Source organism: Ambystoma mexicanum, chromosome 2q (assembly GCF_040938575.1).
Source record: "Ambystoma mexicanum isolate Mex_15411 chromosome 2q, UKY_AmexF1_1, whole genome shotgun sequence".
Classification (NCBI taxonomy): Eukaryota; Metazoa; Chordata; class Amphibia; order Caudata; family Ambystomatidae; genus Ambystoma; species Ambystoma mexicanum.
This window is the reverse complement of record NC_090924.1, coordinates 148,836,680-148,855,222: the sequence shown is the minus strand read 5'-3', so window position 1 is coordinate 148,855,222 and position 18,543 is coordinate 148,836,680. Positions and strand designations below refer to the sequence as shown.

At 48.2% G+C, this 18,543-nt stretch overlaps 1 protein-coding gene across 2 annotated transcripts in view; it reads right to left on the bottom strand.

Moving 5' to 3' along the window:
* Positions 1–18,543, bottom strand: part of LOC138569240 (meiosis-specific coiled-coil domain-containing protein MEIOC-like) — a 458,384-nt gene that overhangs the window by 254,558 nt on the left and 185,283 nt on the right. For both annotated transcript variants that reach the window (XM_069647056.1, XM_069647057.1), the window contains exon 3: positions 3,875–3,976. In XM_069647056.1, coding sequence (XP_069503157.1) covers positions 3,875–3,976 — 102 coding nt within the window. The remainder of the gene's footprint in view (positions 1–3,874; positions 3,977–18,543) is intronic.

Here is an 18,543-nt window from a genome sequence, read left to right as displayed (position 1 = left end):
GAGGAAATCTGCAATTTCCCGCCAGAGCCTCTGGTTAAAGGCTGCCAGCATGACATCCGCGTTGGCTTGACGAAGGTGCAAGGATGCGTTGGAATACAGCTTTTTCCCGTACAGATCAAGATCTTCTCCTTGCCTAGCAGCGCCGCAGAGGAGGCTGAGGATGACTGAGGCTTGGAGTATAGTGATAAGAGTGTGGCTGAAGATGGGCGGATAGCAAGAGTGTATCCACCCCCTCCAGCTGCCTGTACTTGGCGTCCAAGCATTTGTTCACTGGCTGGGCTGAGTGGGGCTTGAGCCAACCATTCTTGGCCAAGGCAACTACATCCTTCTGCATCGGGATCCCCGGTCTGGTCACGGGACATAGCGTGAGGACTTCTGAGAGGACCCCCCCTCTGCTGGTTGCTCGACCTCGGGATGAGGAAGGCCCAAGTACTCTACCAGCCCTGCCAGACGTTCATGGAAGGCTTTGGCTGAAGATGGCATTTCGGGGTCCTCCTCCTCATTTGGGTCTACTTGCAGGTCCTGCTGGCCAGGGACCGGAGGAGGGGAGTTGCGAGCCGAGGGTGCAGCGTGGAGGCCGGAGGCTAGGGCAGAGGCTGATACAGAACCACCTGGACACGAGGCTGAACAGGGGCAAGGGGTGTCTGCACTGGAGCCATAAGCGGGAGCACGTCCCTGATGGCATCCCTGAGGATGTCCCGCATCTGGGGAGATTTCATGAGCCCGAGGAACCGTTCAAAGAACCTGTCCTCGCAGGTCGGTTTGGTGGTAGGAGACATTGATGGGGTAGCGAGGGGCTGCTGCGTTGCGTGCCCTGCCCAAATGGACGCAGCGGGAACCGGCATTGCGCGAAGGTAGGGTAAGCTCTAGGCCACATACCGGGTTGACACCAATCCAACCTTGACACACAATCCTCCACCTGCTGCCTTACCTGGAGCAGCGTTGGCCGGATGTCTGGATTTTCTGGCACGGCGGCCATTTTGTCGAGCTGTCTTCAATGTGCCTGCGTTTTGTTGCTCGGATTACTGGGCCCCGCTCAGGTCTCTTGCGTGTGGATCATGCGGCCTACCTTGTTCCTCAGGCCGAGGCCTGGTAGGCATTTCACCCTCTGCAGATCTGCCGTTAAAAATGCATATCGGCTCCCCCTCTGCCATGTTGCTGTAATAGGGCGTAGCCCCTCGGCGAAGTGCCGGTAAAAGAACCTGCCAGTCCCTCAGCACTGACCTCTGGAGGATCTACTGACCACTCGACCTTGCGGCCGGTAGCCGATTCAGCCTCGGTACTTGTGCTGGTACCAGGACCTCAGCGGTCCCTCCCGCACGGCGAGTCCTTGGAAAGGCATCTCCCTTGCAGGGTGCACTGGAAAAAAGCAGCCCTACCTTGGGCCTGGATCGATGATCGACGAAGTCCTTTAGGTCCTTTGGAGGTGATCTCTGGAAGAGCTCCTTCCACCCGTCTAGTCTATTCTTCAGAGACCTCAAGGAAAGTGTGTTGCATGCGGTACAAGCTTGCCAGCCGTGGTCTGGGCCAAACCACCGTAGGCAGAGGGCGTGGGGGTCTTTAGTCAGGAAGAGCCTGTCGCAGGATGGACACCTGCTGAACCCTGCAGAAGTGGACATGCGCCGGGGAGTAGCGCGACGCCTGAGGACTGTGTACCTGAATGATAGAAAGACAAAAAAGAAAAGGAGAAGTAGTATCCGCATGTGGAATTACATGGATGAAGCCAAACCCAGGAGCGCTGGTGAATTTGGTCCATTCCCGTCGACGCGGAAAAGGGGACTGAGGTGTGGCGCCGGAGCCAGCATGCTCCCAGGGCCGCACCCCTGCGTGCCTCTAAATTTAAAGGGGAAGGTTTTTTTCTGAAGAAAAAGGTTCAGTCTCCTGTCCCTTGGAAGGGATGCCCCTGCAGTATGGAGGAAAGGGGACGAGACGTAAGAGTACTAATGAACTGACTATATCATATTATTTGAACTTTTCTGGTAAGAGCACGGATACCCCATACCCAGCTATTATCTACTGGCATCTCATCTAGTTGTCCCACATGAAAAATGCATCAGACTGGGCGGATCCTCCTCCGTCCAAGCGCCGATCATCTGGAACTCTCTGCTTCGGCACATCCGAAACATTGATCAGAAAGGAATTCAAAACATGCATCTTCCCTTCCTCCTCTTGAAATCTTCTCACTCCCTTCTGTCGATACGCAAACACTGGCTTAAACCGAACTCGCCCATCCGGCCAAAACCTCAGTGGATGCCGGCAGCGTTTGCAGCCGCACACCAGGATAAGTGCTCCCTTCAACCCCCTCCCCCACAGACGATCGTACATTACATCACCTTGCCGCCTCTCCTGCCCCCTCTCCCACTGCTCAGGTTCTAAATCTAGGCAGACCAAAACTGGCAAGACCAGCCATACCTTGCACCACGTTGGAAACAGACAGTAGGCATGGCCACCCATCCATGCACTTCAGAATGCAGTTATGGCTATGAAATTCCAGTTGCGCAGCTCACATGACTGTCGGTTCCACATAGGATACGTTACACAGTTTCATCTTTTCATTCAGGTCTCTAACCCAGCTTTGTTTGTCTGTCTGTGTCTCTCTCTCTCTCTCTCTCTCTCTCTCTCTCCTTCCACTCATATTGGGTTCTCAACCCTCCAATGGTACCCATTGTTTGGTTCCCAGCCCCTCATTGAGCCAGGCAGCACCCATATCATGATTTCAGGTTCTTGCTGCGTGGCATCCTCCTCGGGCTCCTCCAACTCTCTGGGCGACCGTCTCCCGCGTCCCTGCTTTGCCTACAGTGAGTCTGGCTGCGTGGATTCGCTCAAGGAGGCTTCCCAAATCTTCTGCTCACCTGGGTTCTCGTCTGCTTCTCACGGTGTGCGAGTTCTTGTCAGCACCTATGCAGACGGCAGCTACCATCCACCGCCGTCCCGGTCTACAGCTTCTTCCAGTGTTTCTCCATCTGCGGCATTCAAACTTCACTTTCAGTTCCTCTGGGGCAGGATTGATGAGCGACTGTCTACTGATTTGTACTCCGTATAACCAATAGGCAGTCTCCAACAATTAGCTTGCGTATTCTGGTTTCCATTTTGCTCCACCCTTCCACCTTATCACAGTACTGGAACATTTGGCAAACTGCCACAATAAAGAAGAATTAGTACCTTAGCCCGCGTTCGTCTGCGAGACCCCCAATGTTTGAGGCTGGCATATGAAAAGAAAAACTAGTGATTTCTGCATCTGATGGAGAAACAATGGATACTATCGTGCACAAGATATTGTTCTGTTGCCTTTTTATCAAAGGAAAATGTGTTTAATCCAGACATTAATCAAACTCACATTTTTCAATTGTCAAATTACTTTATTCATATCTTACTGCAAACTTACAAAGGCTGTGGGTCACATTTAATTTGAAATGTATACACAAGTTTTATTTCCTTCTAGTCATTTCAGAAGTAGATAGCCTGTGTCATTAAATGTGTATCCATTGATGTACTTAAGTTTCTTTGTGCAAGTCTTTATGTAAACCAAGTGAAATGTAATTGACTGACTGGACCTAGTTTGCAGAAAATATTTATAGTAAAGACCTACTGATAGTCAAGGAATGTAGTAACATTTCCTCAGAAATGTAATTCTTAAAAAGAAATTCTTAATCATAAGTGGTTTGACCTTAACCTACATCTACACCATAAATCAGTTTTCTTGGGAACTAAAAAATGTGGCAAACAAGGGCTTGAGAAATACATTTATAGAAGGTGTTGCAAGAAGGTTGCACAAAAATACGCATAGACCAAACATGCAAAGGAAATCAACACGTGGCTTATGTTACAAAATATATATAAATGGCACAAGCAAATGATTTCTACATGAACTTACCAATCGGTAACAGGCTCCAGTTTGTTTGGCTCCTCCAATATACTCGAGACCAATCCAAACATGTCTGGTCCATTTCCAGAATAAGATAGGTTAACTGGTGCCCTGGAAGAGAAAGGTTTTGTTGGAAGTAGGTTTTAGAAATGTTCTTAAACATTTTCACTCTTGGTAGTTAACTCATGCCAGCGGCACAGGCTACTTACTCCCCTGGACAATTAAAGAGTTATGGCAGTTACTGTTTAATGGTGATGAAAGGTGCTACCTCAACTGGCCTGATCTTGCAACTGATCCTGCCACATTACAAACACAAATGCAAACAAGCAAGTAATCTAATGTTTTCACCATCGCAAACCTCTGCAAAGAGATGTACCTTGGTTCACCCACTGGTACAGTAAACGTCAACTCTCATGAGAGCAGGTAGGTAACTGTATTAAAATGAATACAGGAATGCAAAACAGAGGTATTATTAAAATGTCATCTCTAATGTGTTAAAGGACTAAAGAGATTGTTGGTGCAGTTCAGGGTTAAGTTGTCTAGGAGAGTTTGTTACACACTATCCACCAAGTTGGTGCGGGCGACCGCGGTATTAGGACAGTTTTTCTGAAGTCCAAGTTTAGTAAAATCATTCAACTGAGGAAGTACAAGACTCCACACTTAGTATAAGGCTATACCACCTGAGTTCAGGGTAGCGTAGACAGAGCAGCCAGGCTTATCTTAGGAGGGAGAGAGTGCTGTAGAATCAGTACAATGGAATTGTAATACAAATGATCCTAAGAAACACAAACACTATGTACTGTAAATATAAATGGTTCATTTAAATACTTGGGGGAAAGAAGTACTATCACAAATCATATAAACACATTACAGAAACACACAACATTATGCCTGAAGGTACACAGACCAAAACATACAACCTAATTTGGATCACCTAACCGGAGTTGTAGGGAAGTCAAATCAATAGTTACTTTTTAGATTACTTTCAGTAATATAAGGGCAACAGACACTAGCAGTTGTACGGGACGCTCAGCAAACAAATCACTTAGTAACCAACTGGACAATATATTTTTTGTGAATAGTGGAACTTATTGTAGGAACAGTAAAACACCTATAACTCTGATTCAAGATAACAGTTCTTCTATGGGAGTTGGACCTTGGGGTGCAATATTCAATTACAGTTGCTTTTCAGTTCAAAGACTAAGAGGCAATAACTTGATTCTTTTTGGATAACACAGTTATGCTCTTGGCAAGTAAAACCTATACACTTTGTACATGAGCCATCAGACACTTAAAGGCAGGTGTAAACCTAAGACTCTTTTTGTGTCTGTCTAAAACAGACCAGGGAAAGCAAAACCCAATGTTACCGTTTATGAATGACTCAAGGTAATTGTAGGTAGGTAAAACCTAAGGCAGCCTTACTCTGGATAGGCTAACATGTTAGCAAGTCAGGGGAAGCAAGACCCAGTTGCATACATTTATCTTAATAGGAATAGTCAAGTGAAACCAACAGCATTACTTTTGTGAAGAGGTACAACCAAATCACAGGTGAGTAATATACCCTTCCATCTACTTTCTGTTAGAAAGGTGAAATGGTTTCCAAGGAAATAAAGAGGTTACATGTACTTTTCAGAATGCCAGAACATTTCTACGTAAGTTATAACTTTTGTAACTGTTCACTCACCGAGTTAGTTCCCAACCAACTTCTTTTGTTTTGCAAGCAAGTAACTTTTAAAACACTTCTCTTTTCTAGGCAAAAGGCCCAATTCTTAGAAGTCTTTCCCTTATTCTTGGGGCATGCAGGTTCTCAGTGGCAGAAGGGGAGGGGGGGGGGGGGCTGGTCACTCGGGTCAAGTGTCCAACAGACATGTCAGGATAGGTGCTTAAGTAGCAAAAGTCAGAGTTCCTAAGGAAGAACAAGTGCTTTACTTTAGAGTTAGTTGAGGGTCCAGTGGCTTCACTAAAGACACCCAAGGAGGATAACAGCAGGGGCCTGGGTGCACTGGACAAGAGGACTCCAATCACAGAAAACACCCCAAAACTACACAGGAATGGCAAGAGACTTCAGTTAAGTAAATACCAAAGGAAGCACAGAAGATGATTTTGTAGCAGGACAACTTCAGGATCTGAAGCCAAAAACCCGGTTGTTGAATTTCTTCATCCAGAAGACTGGACACTGGATGGACTTTTGCAGCAAGGATCACGCTGAAGGCTCAAGCATGGCTGGATGCGGTTCTGGGTTTGGCACCTTTTTCAGGAGCACAGAAGACAACAGAAAATCGCTGGTCAGATTCTCGTTGTTTGCAATGTCCAGCACTCTGGTGAGGGGATCTTTTGGACTGGCATCGTGCCCTGGAGAACAGCAGGATGCCCACGAAGTTTCAGCGAGATTCAGAATTCGGAAGACTGTGCACCGCACAATGGCTTGAGTTTCCAGGGTATTGGGGTACTGTAGCCCAGCAAGGTTGCAGCACGGCATGGGATGGCTCAAAATGCCGGTCTTCGAGTCTAGTGGGTCTCACCAGGCTCTGGTTCGGGGTCATCGTTTTCGGAGTCCCCAGGTCTATCGGAAGGAAGGGCTACAGCAGGCTGCGGTTACGCAGCAGGCTCTCTGGAAATCGTTTCAGCCACAAATTCTTCATCTTGCACTTCGGTTTTGGTTCCAGTGGTCGACTTCCCCTTCAGCTTTCAGGTTCTGACTTTTAGCCCAGCCAATCAAAGAGCTTTGGGGGTTGGGGGGCATTGCAATCCTTTCCGGACAGCCAGCCTCCCAGTTTGAACTGTAATCTTGCACTCAGGCTGGAAGACAAAGGGCTGCATAGTTTTGGACTTCAAAAGTAACTCTGGAACATGGGAGGGGAGTCCACAGGATTCCTGCCGAAGATATAAATCACACAGAGGAAGTTCCCACCCTGGATGTCAGGGGAATGAACAAGAAAGGACAAGGAACACTAAAATGGCGAAAAAAGCAAGACAGGGGCCATTTTGGAAAAATGGGTGCCTTTACCAGGGCTGTGCAAACAGCTTGCGATAAAGGTGCACCAAATAAAAAGGTTCACTGCCACCAGCCATTAAAGGTAAGTTTGTCCTTGTAACATAGGTGTTACATTTAAAATGAGAAAAGGGATACTCAGTATCTCCCCAGCACTCATTGTTGGGGGAAGGGGGTGCAGGTTTCAACTAATAAAATGTAAAAGGGATCCAAAGATACTTTCTATCCTTGGGAACTGTAGGTCTCACAAGGTTGGCCAGAGAAAGTTAAAAGTGGAGCCTCTAGGGCAACCCAGCAACAATAGGCACGCATTGCCAAAAAGTTGTCAAAGAGAAAAACTTTTAAAAGACACTATAGAGAGTCTTTAAAAGGAAACGCATAAAAGTAAAATATTCTGTGAGTGTGGAAAAAGGATGCAACTCGCGAGGTATAAGGAAAAAAAACACCAGTAAAAGCAAAATGTTCGGGGTTGACACAGGTCACGAAGATTTATCATTGCTATGAAAATCTTACCCGACACGCAGGTTACTTGATGTTTACCCAGAAACGTTCAGGCAGGTGTTGCAGATCAATTGGTAAGAGCCTGCGAGCTTCGGTTCCACCAGCAACAGGAGTTCATGAAGTCAAGGTGGCAACAGTGTCACAGGAAAATGCCCATGTGGGCTTTGGGGGTAACAATGCTTTTCTGGCATGGCATGGACTCAGGCAATGGATACAGTGCAGGCAGTCTTGGCAGTGCTGGACACAAATGCAGATTAAGCAGTGTGGTCACCACAACAAAGGCACAAGAAGTTTGGAAGATAAAGGGAGGCCACTGGGCCTGGTGTCAGATTGGCGTGGGCCGGTTCTGTTTTGGTACATCTGGCACCATGCTCTCTGAAACAGAGCTTCTGTCTATGCTTCTCTTGCCTCTTCGTCGTTTCTTCAGCACAGTGACCAGGTCAAGGAAAGAGTCTGGCAAGCACACAGTTGAAGCTTTATACTCCACTGTAATTTTAGTTATCCATTTTGAGAATGAACCACAGGCGAAGTCTGTTAGTTGCATGCAGGAGCAGGAGCAGGAAATGCCCAGTGATCCACTTCGCCATGATGAATCTGCTCAAGCATGCACAGAGGATGCAGAAACGTGTGGGGTTGCCGTTAATATCCCTGCTCACAGGAAATGTGCCTGGTATTTTAAAACCACATTTCTGCTCAGTTATTCAATATTTATACAGCACAGTCATCACCGTAATGCTTTTACAGCACCTAAACCCGTCATGCTGTAACCTCTTGGGCTTCTTCTGTGCATACTCTGAGGAGGTTGCAGTCAACTGTATTGTATGCTGCAGGCACATCTAGCATATCAATACATGCACTCAAGAAACCAGACCGATTTTCTTCATGACATTCTTCCCATTGTGGGGGCCTTCTGTGATTTGGGGTGTGGCTTGAATAGTGCATTGGAGCCCAAGGACGATTAAATCCTTTCCACCAACTCGAAGGCAGATAAAAGCAATCTGTAGGTCTTAGCTGTAGGTTTTAGTTAAAATCTTCAGCGATCTTTCTGATCAAGGCTTGGAAGTTTTCATGGGGATGAAAGGGACCATATATTCTACTCCCACGTACACCGTGGTTTTCCCAGACTTGTTATTTCAGTCTTTCCTGGTCTACAGACTTGTAGGAATATTTGTAGACTAACATCACGCCCTTGTATTAACCATGATATAAGCTAAAGATCCCAAAACTATTGAAAGCTAGCAACAAGGACTTTGAACGCTGAACCCATCAAACAATTACATAGTTCGGCTGCCTAGCAGCCATCAAAATTACCAATTTCTAGGCAACTGAAAGGGTTTCTGGCTCTCCCAATCTGAATTCCAGAGAATACTATTAATTTCTTACATGGCAACACATTCGGTCTGAAAAATTAAAGGCCCACAGGGTTCCCGAAACAGTCTCATGCATGCTTTTCACCATACCTCTCTGCATTTAAGGGGTCTCTGCTATCAAACCATGCCCAATTCCAGCTCAGACGAGTTCGATCCCAGACTGGTCCATGGGCCACTGATGTCAAAGGGAGCAGGTTTATGGAACAAGGTGTCACAATGAAAGTCATCCTGAGCCGTCAATTGTTACCAGATGATCGTATCATTTAGCGCCCTCATCAAAACGCTCCCTTTACTACCTGGATTTAGGAATCGGATGATCTGGGGCTTGGGGTTGGGTTACACGTCACCGGTGACTGAGAATCTATCTTTTTTCCTGCATCATAAACATCTTGGTAGCTTGGGAACGGCATTAACCCCTCTGCTTAAGTAATCAGTATTTTTAGAACATGCAACTGACTTTTATAGGCTTTAACATTCCTTCCAATTAGATACGGGTGAGCATTTTAAGTTACGCTTAGCTCAATCCTCAGATATCCCAGAAGGACAGAATTATAGTGGCTACCAAAATGGTCTTTAGAGGGTGTCCCCATAAAGGCAGAATATCCCAACTATACAAGCTCCTCAACTCCTCTCTCCAGGCAGATCACTAACAAGATGGGGATCTCTACTTATGAAAATGCATGGAGGCATATCTGGGAAAGCATGCACCGAGATATGAGGGCACATGGTGGAAATGCCCAGTGTTATTGTTTTTTTTTTTTAAAGGAAATGTTCTCACAAAGGTGATCTTGGGCATACCCACTGACACACTGAACGTTCAGGGTGCTAAGAGACGTGGAGAGAGGCTAACCCATGTCAGGTTCTGCAGCTTTCCCGATCAACCATTTGCTTAAAGCAGATCGGCTGACCTTGACACATGCCTGGAAGTCCTCTGTGGGTTCTATCATGGCATATTTGAAGGTGAACGCATGGGAGGTTTTAGCAGTGGAGAACATTTCTGAACAACACTTTGCTGACAAAACAAAAAATACTTGGTTCACATAAATTAAGAGGATTAGCAGAATTTGTTCATTTGGGCCTAATATCTTTAAAAACAGTTCCCTCATCTAAAATGAATCACAAGAAGGGTGCAGACTGCTGGGGTATGTTAGCTTCTTCTCTTGTCTTGCTTATTTTGTGGGGGGGCAGGGGGCATCTGGGGTATCTAAAGCGTATACATCTACCATCACAGTATAATCTTTAGTGCAATAATATGGTATCAAAAACATTGATTTTGGTGGATTTAAAAACTGGACAAACAGCGTCAAACTCTTTCTATGGACATTTCCCTTTTAAAATAGTCTTTCTCAATAAATCCTACTGCTTAGTACTTGCTTCTTCCTTCTTTTTTTAGGATTAAACTTTTTACAATAAGCCAGTCAGTTGAGATACTGGTCCAGGTGTAGGCAATTTGAGCGGAGTAGTTTATGTGTAGCCGTTTTACAATCCTGGTGAAACCAGGCATCAATGCAAGAATTACCTCTCTAATAGTGAGAGATTTTTAAAGCAAGTTTTACATTTTCCACTAAGCCGTCATAAAAACAGAGGGACTGGATATCACTAGTCTCTGAGTGAGAAAAATATGATAAAAAAACGTAATGGGCATCTACACAGGAGGATTTACCTTCGCTATGATCAGATCGGACCAACGCAGCCTCTATAAGTTAGTGGTAGATAGAGTAATATTGACACAATATCCGGTTGGAGGCATATAGGTCACCTGTAACTCTAAATTTTAGTACGAGAGAAAATCAGTACTCACTTGATGACTTTAACAATGCCTGGGAGGTGCCAACCTGCAAAGTCAACAATAAAATGGATAGTCCTAAGAGTGTTGGTACACCTAGACCATTAACCGGGACCTTTCCACTGCATGCGCTTAGGCTTGGGCATTGAAACATGTTGCTAGACAAAGAGCATTCAGATACTGACAAAGGTTTTACAGACACCAATTGTGGAATATGCCAAGCATAGCATTAGGTCTGTAATCCTCTCAAGACGGTCAGTGGTACAAACTTTAAATCACCAGCTAATATTACATGTTCAGGTCTACTGAGCCTGGGGTTTCCTGCACAGAGTCCCCACCCCACTGCACATGTTCACAAAATACATCATGTTAGTGCTGTAGTTTAGGACCCCCACCTTTTCCTACAACTGAGGTTGGAAAGCTTACATGGTTAGGCAGTTCGACCTCCACCCCAAAATATTGATATGGAGCTATGCCCCTCCGAGAATCCTTCTTGTACCCCCAGCTCATCTAGAGAAGCACTCCAGTCCATCATGGTAGCATTAGTGACTACTTGTGTCTGAAACACTGGGAGTGCAAATTGCTCGTCGTCAATAACATTCTACTCGCTGTGCCACCAACTGGAGTCTTGCACCAAGCCAACACTCACTGGTAACTTGTCCTCCAGTTACCCAGTCGATTGTTTCCAACTGAAACTGAGCTCCCCAAGGTATGGACTCGTACAAAGCGTCACTTAGGGGACAAGAGCATTGCAAAAAACCAACCAGCACAAAAGCCTCATAAGTAACTTGACTGTAAACATTATCCCAGTATTGGAGATGTCCAGGTCAAAAGGCACTAGATTTGTGCACAGCATTGCTTCAATGAACTGCAGCCGCATGGTCGGGGTCAGGTTCGACTTTGATGCTTGGTGAAAATCTGAGAATGGAGCAGACCTCCTGATTTCACCAGCCAATACTCTAAGGTAGGGAAAGCCCCTCCAAACCAGCCAGCAAGTGGGGTAACACGATGGCCACTACTCTAGGAAGACCTTTGGTGCCAATGTCAGTTCCCCTGAAATCCAGTGCTAACCTACAACCACCAAACATAGGGACACCCATGTGTAGTTAGAATGGGCATGTGAAAGGATGCGTCCTAGGGAGTTCGGGGGACAATCCAGTCGCCCTGGCACAGTGCAACCAACACTTGAGCCAATTCCACCATTATAAAAATGTATATTTTCTGAAACTTGTTCAGGCTTCACAGGTCTCGCACAAGACTAATTGTTCCTGGTTCCATGTGAGTTTTAGAAAGTATCCCGAGTAGAACCCAGTGCAGTAAGCACCCTTTGGTACACCTTAAACAGCTCCTTTTTATAGCATTTGTTTCACCTCCAAAATGAGATCCACTGGATACAACTCCTGCCTTCCACATCCTGAAGCTTAGTATAAAGAAAAGGAAAGGCTGTAATCCTCTTCTACAATTTGCTGGACCCACTAGACTATGGTTAAACCGCTCCATTCCGACAAAGTTCCCTCAGCCTGACCCCACCAGCGCTGGATGAGCTGGGCACAAAGCGCCCCCACCCAGGCTTGAGCCAATGTCTTTTCCTAGCCAATGCACTAAGTTTCTGGGTTAATGGACTTCTCAGCAGCTTACCTCTGCCAACACGCTGTTTCTTCAGTGGGTCTGTCATGTACATATACAAATGGGCTGTGAAGAACGCTTTGGAGTGGTAGATCGGCCAAGAAGCTTTCTAGATTCTACATTTCTGCCCGTTATGGGTCGCCTCTTCCCCCAAAGAGTTTAAGCCTTGAAAGGGTAAGCCTGCAATTTGATAGAATATAGGGTGAAAATATAAGATGGGCTCAACTACACGTGGTGCCTAAAGCTTGAAGTTGCCACCATTAAACCTGCTACAGAATCCACAGTGTCAATGGCTTCATAATGGCCTTGAAACTATATAGGATCACAACTCTCAATGCCTCTCTGCACTGGCAGTTAATTGATGACCTTCTCTACCACCTGCCACAAGGCAAACTGATACTAGCTCAGTGTTCGCAATGGCAGCGTGTAGGGCCTGTGATCCCAAAGTAAAAACCTTCTTAGCCACATTATCCTTTGCCTGAATACAATTCTGTTGGCTAGTGTCGAGGGTCAGAAGGACACAGACACTCCAATCACATGGTTCATGATATTTGCATTAATGTAAAATAAGGCCTAATTTCCCCGTCGCTGTGGGTGGCCCCAGCGTATACTACGAAATAACGTCCTCATCTGTCTTGAATGTCCAAAAGACTGCTGTACAAAAACCACCCTAACTGACCCTGCCCAAACAGGGAGTGGGGGTAGGGCGACGTCTCTTCTGGTGAGGTCCCACTTGCCTCGACCCCTAGGGAGGGTGTTGCGCAGTGGGCTGGCCTCTTTAGTCTCATGGAGGGAGGAGGGCTCCCCCTTGTGGTGAAGTGAATTCCCTCGATTTGTCACAGTTGGTAACACATTAGGGCAGAGTTTGAAATTCCTGGGAGCTATTTAGCTCCTGCTGCTACCTAGGAGAGCCCGATTAGCTTAAAACCAACAATTACCAGAAGCTTTTTGCTCCCCAGGCTAACTGTTGCATTACAAACATCCATATGTGGCATAACTTTTAATGTTTGAGAATATAAACAAATAATTAAGGATTCATTTTATGTGGAAGTTAGACTTGCGATGCGCTGGGACTTGCTCCTGGTTCCGAAGTGGTAGATCCTGACCAAGGAGTTGGTTTTAACTCCTGTTCATCAAATCGAAATTTCAAAACCATGTAGGGTGCCCCCTAGAATTTGTGACATGAACCACCAGCGAGTCTGCAGCCAGGTGGTCAAATACTGGAGTCAAACTTTCAGGTTGCAAGCTACTAGCAAGGCATACAAAGTCACTAGTCATCTCAAATTGACACATACACAAAGCATGCCATTTATTTCTCACCAAGAGTTAATTATCACTAGCCAATAGCTAGTGGAAAATGTATTTTTTAGCCCTGAAATGGACAAGAGGGGTTCGTTCTAACTGGCCCATACTTGCTCAACATAGAACGCTTCAGGGCACGGAGATATCAGCTTTTGGCAAATGTCCAAAATTGGGTCTTGGACACATTCCCCAAAAAGGAGAAAAGGTAGGTCATTTTATGGCCCTTTTTATCACATACATTTATTTGATGTATGTATGTATTGGGTATTCATAATGCGCCTATACACAAGGGGTTTCAAGGCGCAACACGACAATGGGGAATGGGGGGCAGGGGTGAAGGAAAAGCAAAACGGTCCTACTAGGCCTTGTAACATTCGGATCATGCAAGTGCAGGGGGGTGTCTGTCAAACCGGAAGGCCCTGTGGGTTAATCAAGTGCCAGGGCAAGCCAGGTGGACAGAGCCAGGGGAATGCAGAGTGCGCAGGGGACGAAGGTCCACATGTTCAGTGCGACGGACGGGGCTGGAAGGGCTCAATGGGTGCAGGCCCAGCAAGGCTAGTGCAGGCCGAGGGAGCCCAGAAGGGCAAGTGCAGGTTGGTTCGGGGGGGGGAGGGAGACAGGCAGGAGAGACCAAGTGCAGAGGTAGGCTGGTCGAGGAGGGCCTGGTGCTGGTAAGAATCTGATGAAGGAACCAGGCAGCCAGTTAAAGATCAAGAGGCAGAGAGGGACATTAGCAGGGGAGAGGGAAAGGGAAGGAGGAAGAGAAAGGGAGGGTCTTGAAAAGCTTTTGAAACTTAAGGATATCCGGATCAAGTCGGAGAGGGACAGGGAGGCCATTTCAGAGGGAGGCACTTGCAGAGGAGAGGGATCTACCCCTCACTCTGCTTGGAAAAGTGCCTCATCTGCATAGAGTTGGAGCTAGAAGACCGAAGGGATCTAGCAGGGAGGTATTTGGGGAAAGAGTTGGATGTAGTGGGGTCCCAGTCCCCAGAAAGCCTTGTGGATGATGTAGAGGGTCTTGAACTTGATCCTTGCAGCAACTGAGAGCCAGTGGAGAGATTTTGGGGCTGGAGAGATGCGGTCCCTGGGCTTGAGTCCAAGGAGAAGTTTTGCAGTCCTATTCTGGATTAGTTGAAGGGGGCGAAGGGACGAGTAAGCAGATTGAGGAAGAGACTGTTGCAGTAGTCCAGCCTGGAGAGGACCAGAGCTCTGGAGACGTTGAGCTTCGGGGGGGAGGGGCTGAGGAGAGGAGGCGCAGTTGAAAGTGGGCCTACTTGGCAAGGGAGGAGAGGAGACGAGGTGCAGTTGAAAGTGGGCCTACTTGGCAAGGGAGGAGAGGGAGAATGCCTCAGAGCAGGTGCAGTTGAAAGTGGGCCTACTTGGGAGGAGAGGAGAGGAAAGGGAGAATACCTCAGAGCAGGTGCAGTTGAAAGTGGGCCTACTTGGGAGGAGAGGAGAGGAGAGGAGAGGAGAGGAGAGGAGAGGAGAGGAGAGGAGAGGAGAGGAGAGGAAAGGGAGAATGCCTCAGAGCAGGTGCAGTTGAAAGTGGGCCTACTTGAGATGAGAGGAGAGGAAGAATGCCTTGGAGGTGCAGTTGAAAGTGGGCCTACTTGGCAAGGGAGGAGAGGGAGAATGCCTCGGAGGAGGTGCAGTTGAAAGTGGGCCTACTTGGGAGGAGAGAGGAGAATGCCTCGGAGGAGGTGCAGTTGAAAGTGGGCCTACTTGGGAGGAGAGGAGATGCAGTTGAAAGTGGGCCTACTTGGTAAGGGAGGAGAGGGGAGGAGAGGAGAGGAGAGGGAGAATGTCTCGGAGGAGGTGCAGTTGAAAGTGGGCCTACTTGGGAGGAGAGAGGAGATGCAGTTGAAAGTGGGCCTACTTGGTAAGGGAGGAGAGGGGAGGAGAGGAGAGGGAGAATGCCTCGGAGGAGGTGCAGTTGAAAGTGGGACTACTTGTGAGGAGAGAGGAGAGGAGATGCAGTTGAAAGTGGGCCTACTTGGGAGGAGAGAGGAGAGAGGAGAATGCCTCGGAGGAGGTGCAATTAAAAGTGGGCCAACTTGGGAGGAGAGAGGAGAGGAGATGCAGTTGAAAGTGGGCCTACTTGGGAGGAGAGAGGAGAGAGGAGAATGCCTCGGAGGAGGTTGTCATGCCTGCGCCATGGGCGCATACATTTGCGATCAATATGGACCTTATTTCCCATTTGCGAGACTTTGGAGCTTTTCTATTTTTCCCAACAAACTACACTTACCACAATGCACTTGGCTATAACCATCTATTCGTGGCCATTCCTATTCGTCATCTTCGGAACTACAATCCCCAGAAGCCCTAGGGATTTGCTCTGCTTCCACCAGCTCAGGAACAGGGAGGTGGCCGATTGTCTGCAGGTGTGCTGAGCCAGGTGCAACCAATTAGCCTGCCTCTGTGCTGGGCTGGGCGGTATAAAAGCTGCTGCCTTCAGGGGCTCAGTCTCTTGCATTAAGAGTCCTTCCGGCACCTTGTTGCTTCGAGCTACGGATCTTGTATGCGGTTCCTCCTTACTCCGGCTTTGGATCCAGTGCCCTGCCGGGCTCTCTACATTGCAGCTGATCACGCTCTGCTGCTTTCCAGCCTCCGCCCTTGCCCTGCCGGGCTCTCTGCTTTGCAGCCGATCACACTCAGCTGCTACCTTCTGCACTGGTCTTCCAGGCTCCTGTCCTGCAGCCTGCCTCACTCCGGCTGCCTACAGCCCTTGTCTTCCGGCTCCCTGCTCTGCAGACTGCCTCACTCCGGCTGCCTACAGCCCTTGTCCTCCGGGCTCCCTACCTTGCAGCTTACAGTCCTCTGCAGCCTTCTACAGTCAGCGGCCCTGCTCCTCTGGGCTTACTCCTTTCTGCCGGTCCTTCAGGCTCCTTGCCGTGCAGTCTGCTTCTCTCCGCTGCCAACAGCCCTTGTCCTCGGGGCGTCCTACCTTGCAGCCGATCACGCTCCGCTGCTTGCTATCTATAGCCTTTATCCGCTGGGTTCTCAGCCTAGTAGCCCTCTACAGTCCTCTGCAGCCTTCCACGGTCAGCAGCCCTGCCCCCCAGGGCTCACTCCTTGCTGCCAGGCCCTTCTGGGCTCCTTGCCGTGCAGCCTGCTTTACTCCGCTGCCCTAAGCCCTTTCCCTCTGGGCTCCCCATTTTACAGCCCTGCTCCTGTGGGCTTGCTCATTGCTTTCCTGCTCCTCTGAGCTCTCAACCTTGTTCCATACCGTCCTCTGCTATCCAATCCTGTTATTCAACTTTCCATTCATTTCCTTCTGCTAGTTTGCTATCAACTTCCTTTTCCTGGATTTGTCTGCAAGTATCTTCTCTTGTACGGTTTGTAGACCCTTTTGGACAGAGCTTGTCTGTTGGTTTCCATCAGGCAACCTCTGCCCCTTCCCTTGTCTCGTTTCTACGTTACAGACACCCATAGCTGTTGTTCCAAGCCATGAGCAAACAGCGTGGGCCTCTGTTATAGCAAACTGTGCAGAAGGCTAGAGTTTTTCCCAAGGTCTGTGGAATACTCTTTTCCTATATCTGCATACACCCCTAGAGGGAATCCATTCTGTACCTTTTTCCTTGCTACACTTGCCTACTCTTCGTTCTCATTACTTTCAGCTTTGTGTGTACTTATCTGTCCACTTTACTTCGGCACAACCACCCAAAACCCTTCCTGGGTGTCCTGTGCCACTCATTACAGGGTGTCATCCCGTGACAGAGGTGCAGTTAAAAGTGGGCCGGAGAGGAGAGGAGGAAGAATGCCTCGGAGGAGGTGCAGTTGAAAGTGGGTCTACTTGGCAAGGGAGGAGAGGAAAGGGAGAATGCCTCGGAGCAGGTGCAGTTGAAAGTGGGCCTACTTGGCAGGAGAGGAGAGGAAAGGGAGACTGCCTCGGAGGAGGTGCAGTTGAAAGTGGGCCTACTTGGCAAGGGAGGAGAGGAAAGGGAGAATGCCTCAGAGCAGGTGCAGTTGAAAGTGGGCCTACTTGGCAAAGGAGGAGAGGAGAGAGAGAATGCCTCGGAGGAGGTGCAGTTGAAAGTGGGCCTTCTTTGCAAGGGAGGAGAGGAGAGGGAGAATGCCTCAGAGTAGGTGCAGTTGAAAGTGGGCCTACTTGGCAAGGGAGGAGAGGAGGGAGAATAGCTCGGAGGAGGTGCAGTTGAAAGTGGGCCTACTTGGCGAGGAGAGGAGAGGGAGAACGCCTCGGAGGAGGTGCAGTTGAAAGGGGGCCTACTTGGCAAGGGAGGAGAGAGCAGAGGGAGAATGCCTCGGAGGTGGTGCAGTTGAAAGTGGGCCTACTTGGCAAGGGAGGAGAGGGAGAATGCCTCGGAGGAGGTGCAGTTGAAAGTGGGCCTACTTGGCAAGGGAGGAGAGGAGAGGGGAGTCGAAGACGACACCAAGGATGTGTGACTCACAGGAGGGGGGACAGTCCGGAATGAGAGAGGAAGAGGAATAGGCAGGGGGGGGGGGGCTTGGAGGAGAGCTGCGTATCGTCCGCATAACACTGGAAGTTAGCAGAGAAGGAGGAGATCAAGTGGGCTAGAGGGGCAAGGTAGATGTTGAAAAGCCAAGGCGAGAGGGTAGAGCCATGAGGAACACCACAGGTGGCGAGCGAGATGGAGGAGACTAAAAGGGCCCAGTTGAACCTGGAAAAGGTAGATCCGAGAGGAAGGAGGCCAACCAGTCCAGAGCCAGTACGTGATGGCAAAGGTATCACAGACCCGATTTATATGGGTGGCATGATTGACCATATCAAAGGCAGAGGAAAGGTCAAGAAGGATGAGAACGGAAGGAGAGTTGGAATCGAGATTAGAGAGCAAGTGTTCACGGGTGTTCAGGAGTGCAGTTTGCATGCCTCTGGCAGCTCTGAAGCAAGACTGGTTGTCATGGAGACAACCAACATATTCAGTGTGGTCGATAAGAAGAGAGATGGACTACTTCTCCAAGAGTCTCGACAGGAAGGGGATAATGGAAATAAAGCAGTAGTAAGCCAGACAGGAGGGGTCGGCAGAAACTTTTTTGAGAAGATGGTGTACAGGGGAGTGCTTGTGGAGTAAGGGGAAGGAGCCAGTGGCAAAGACGTGATTGCAGAAATCAGCCAAGGCTG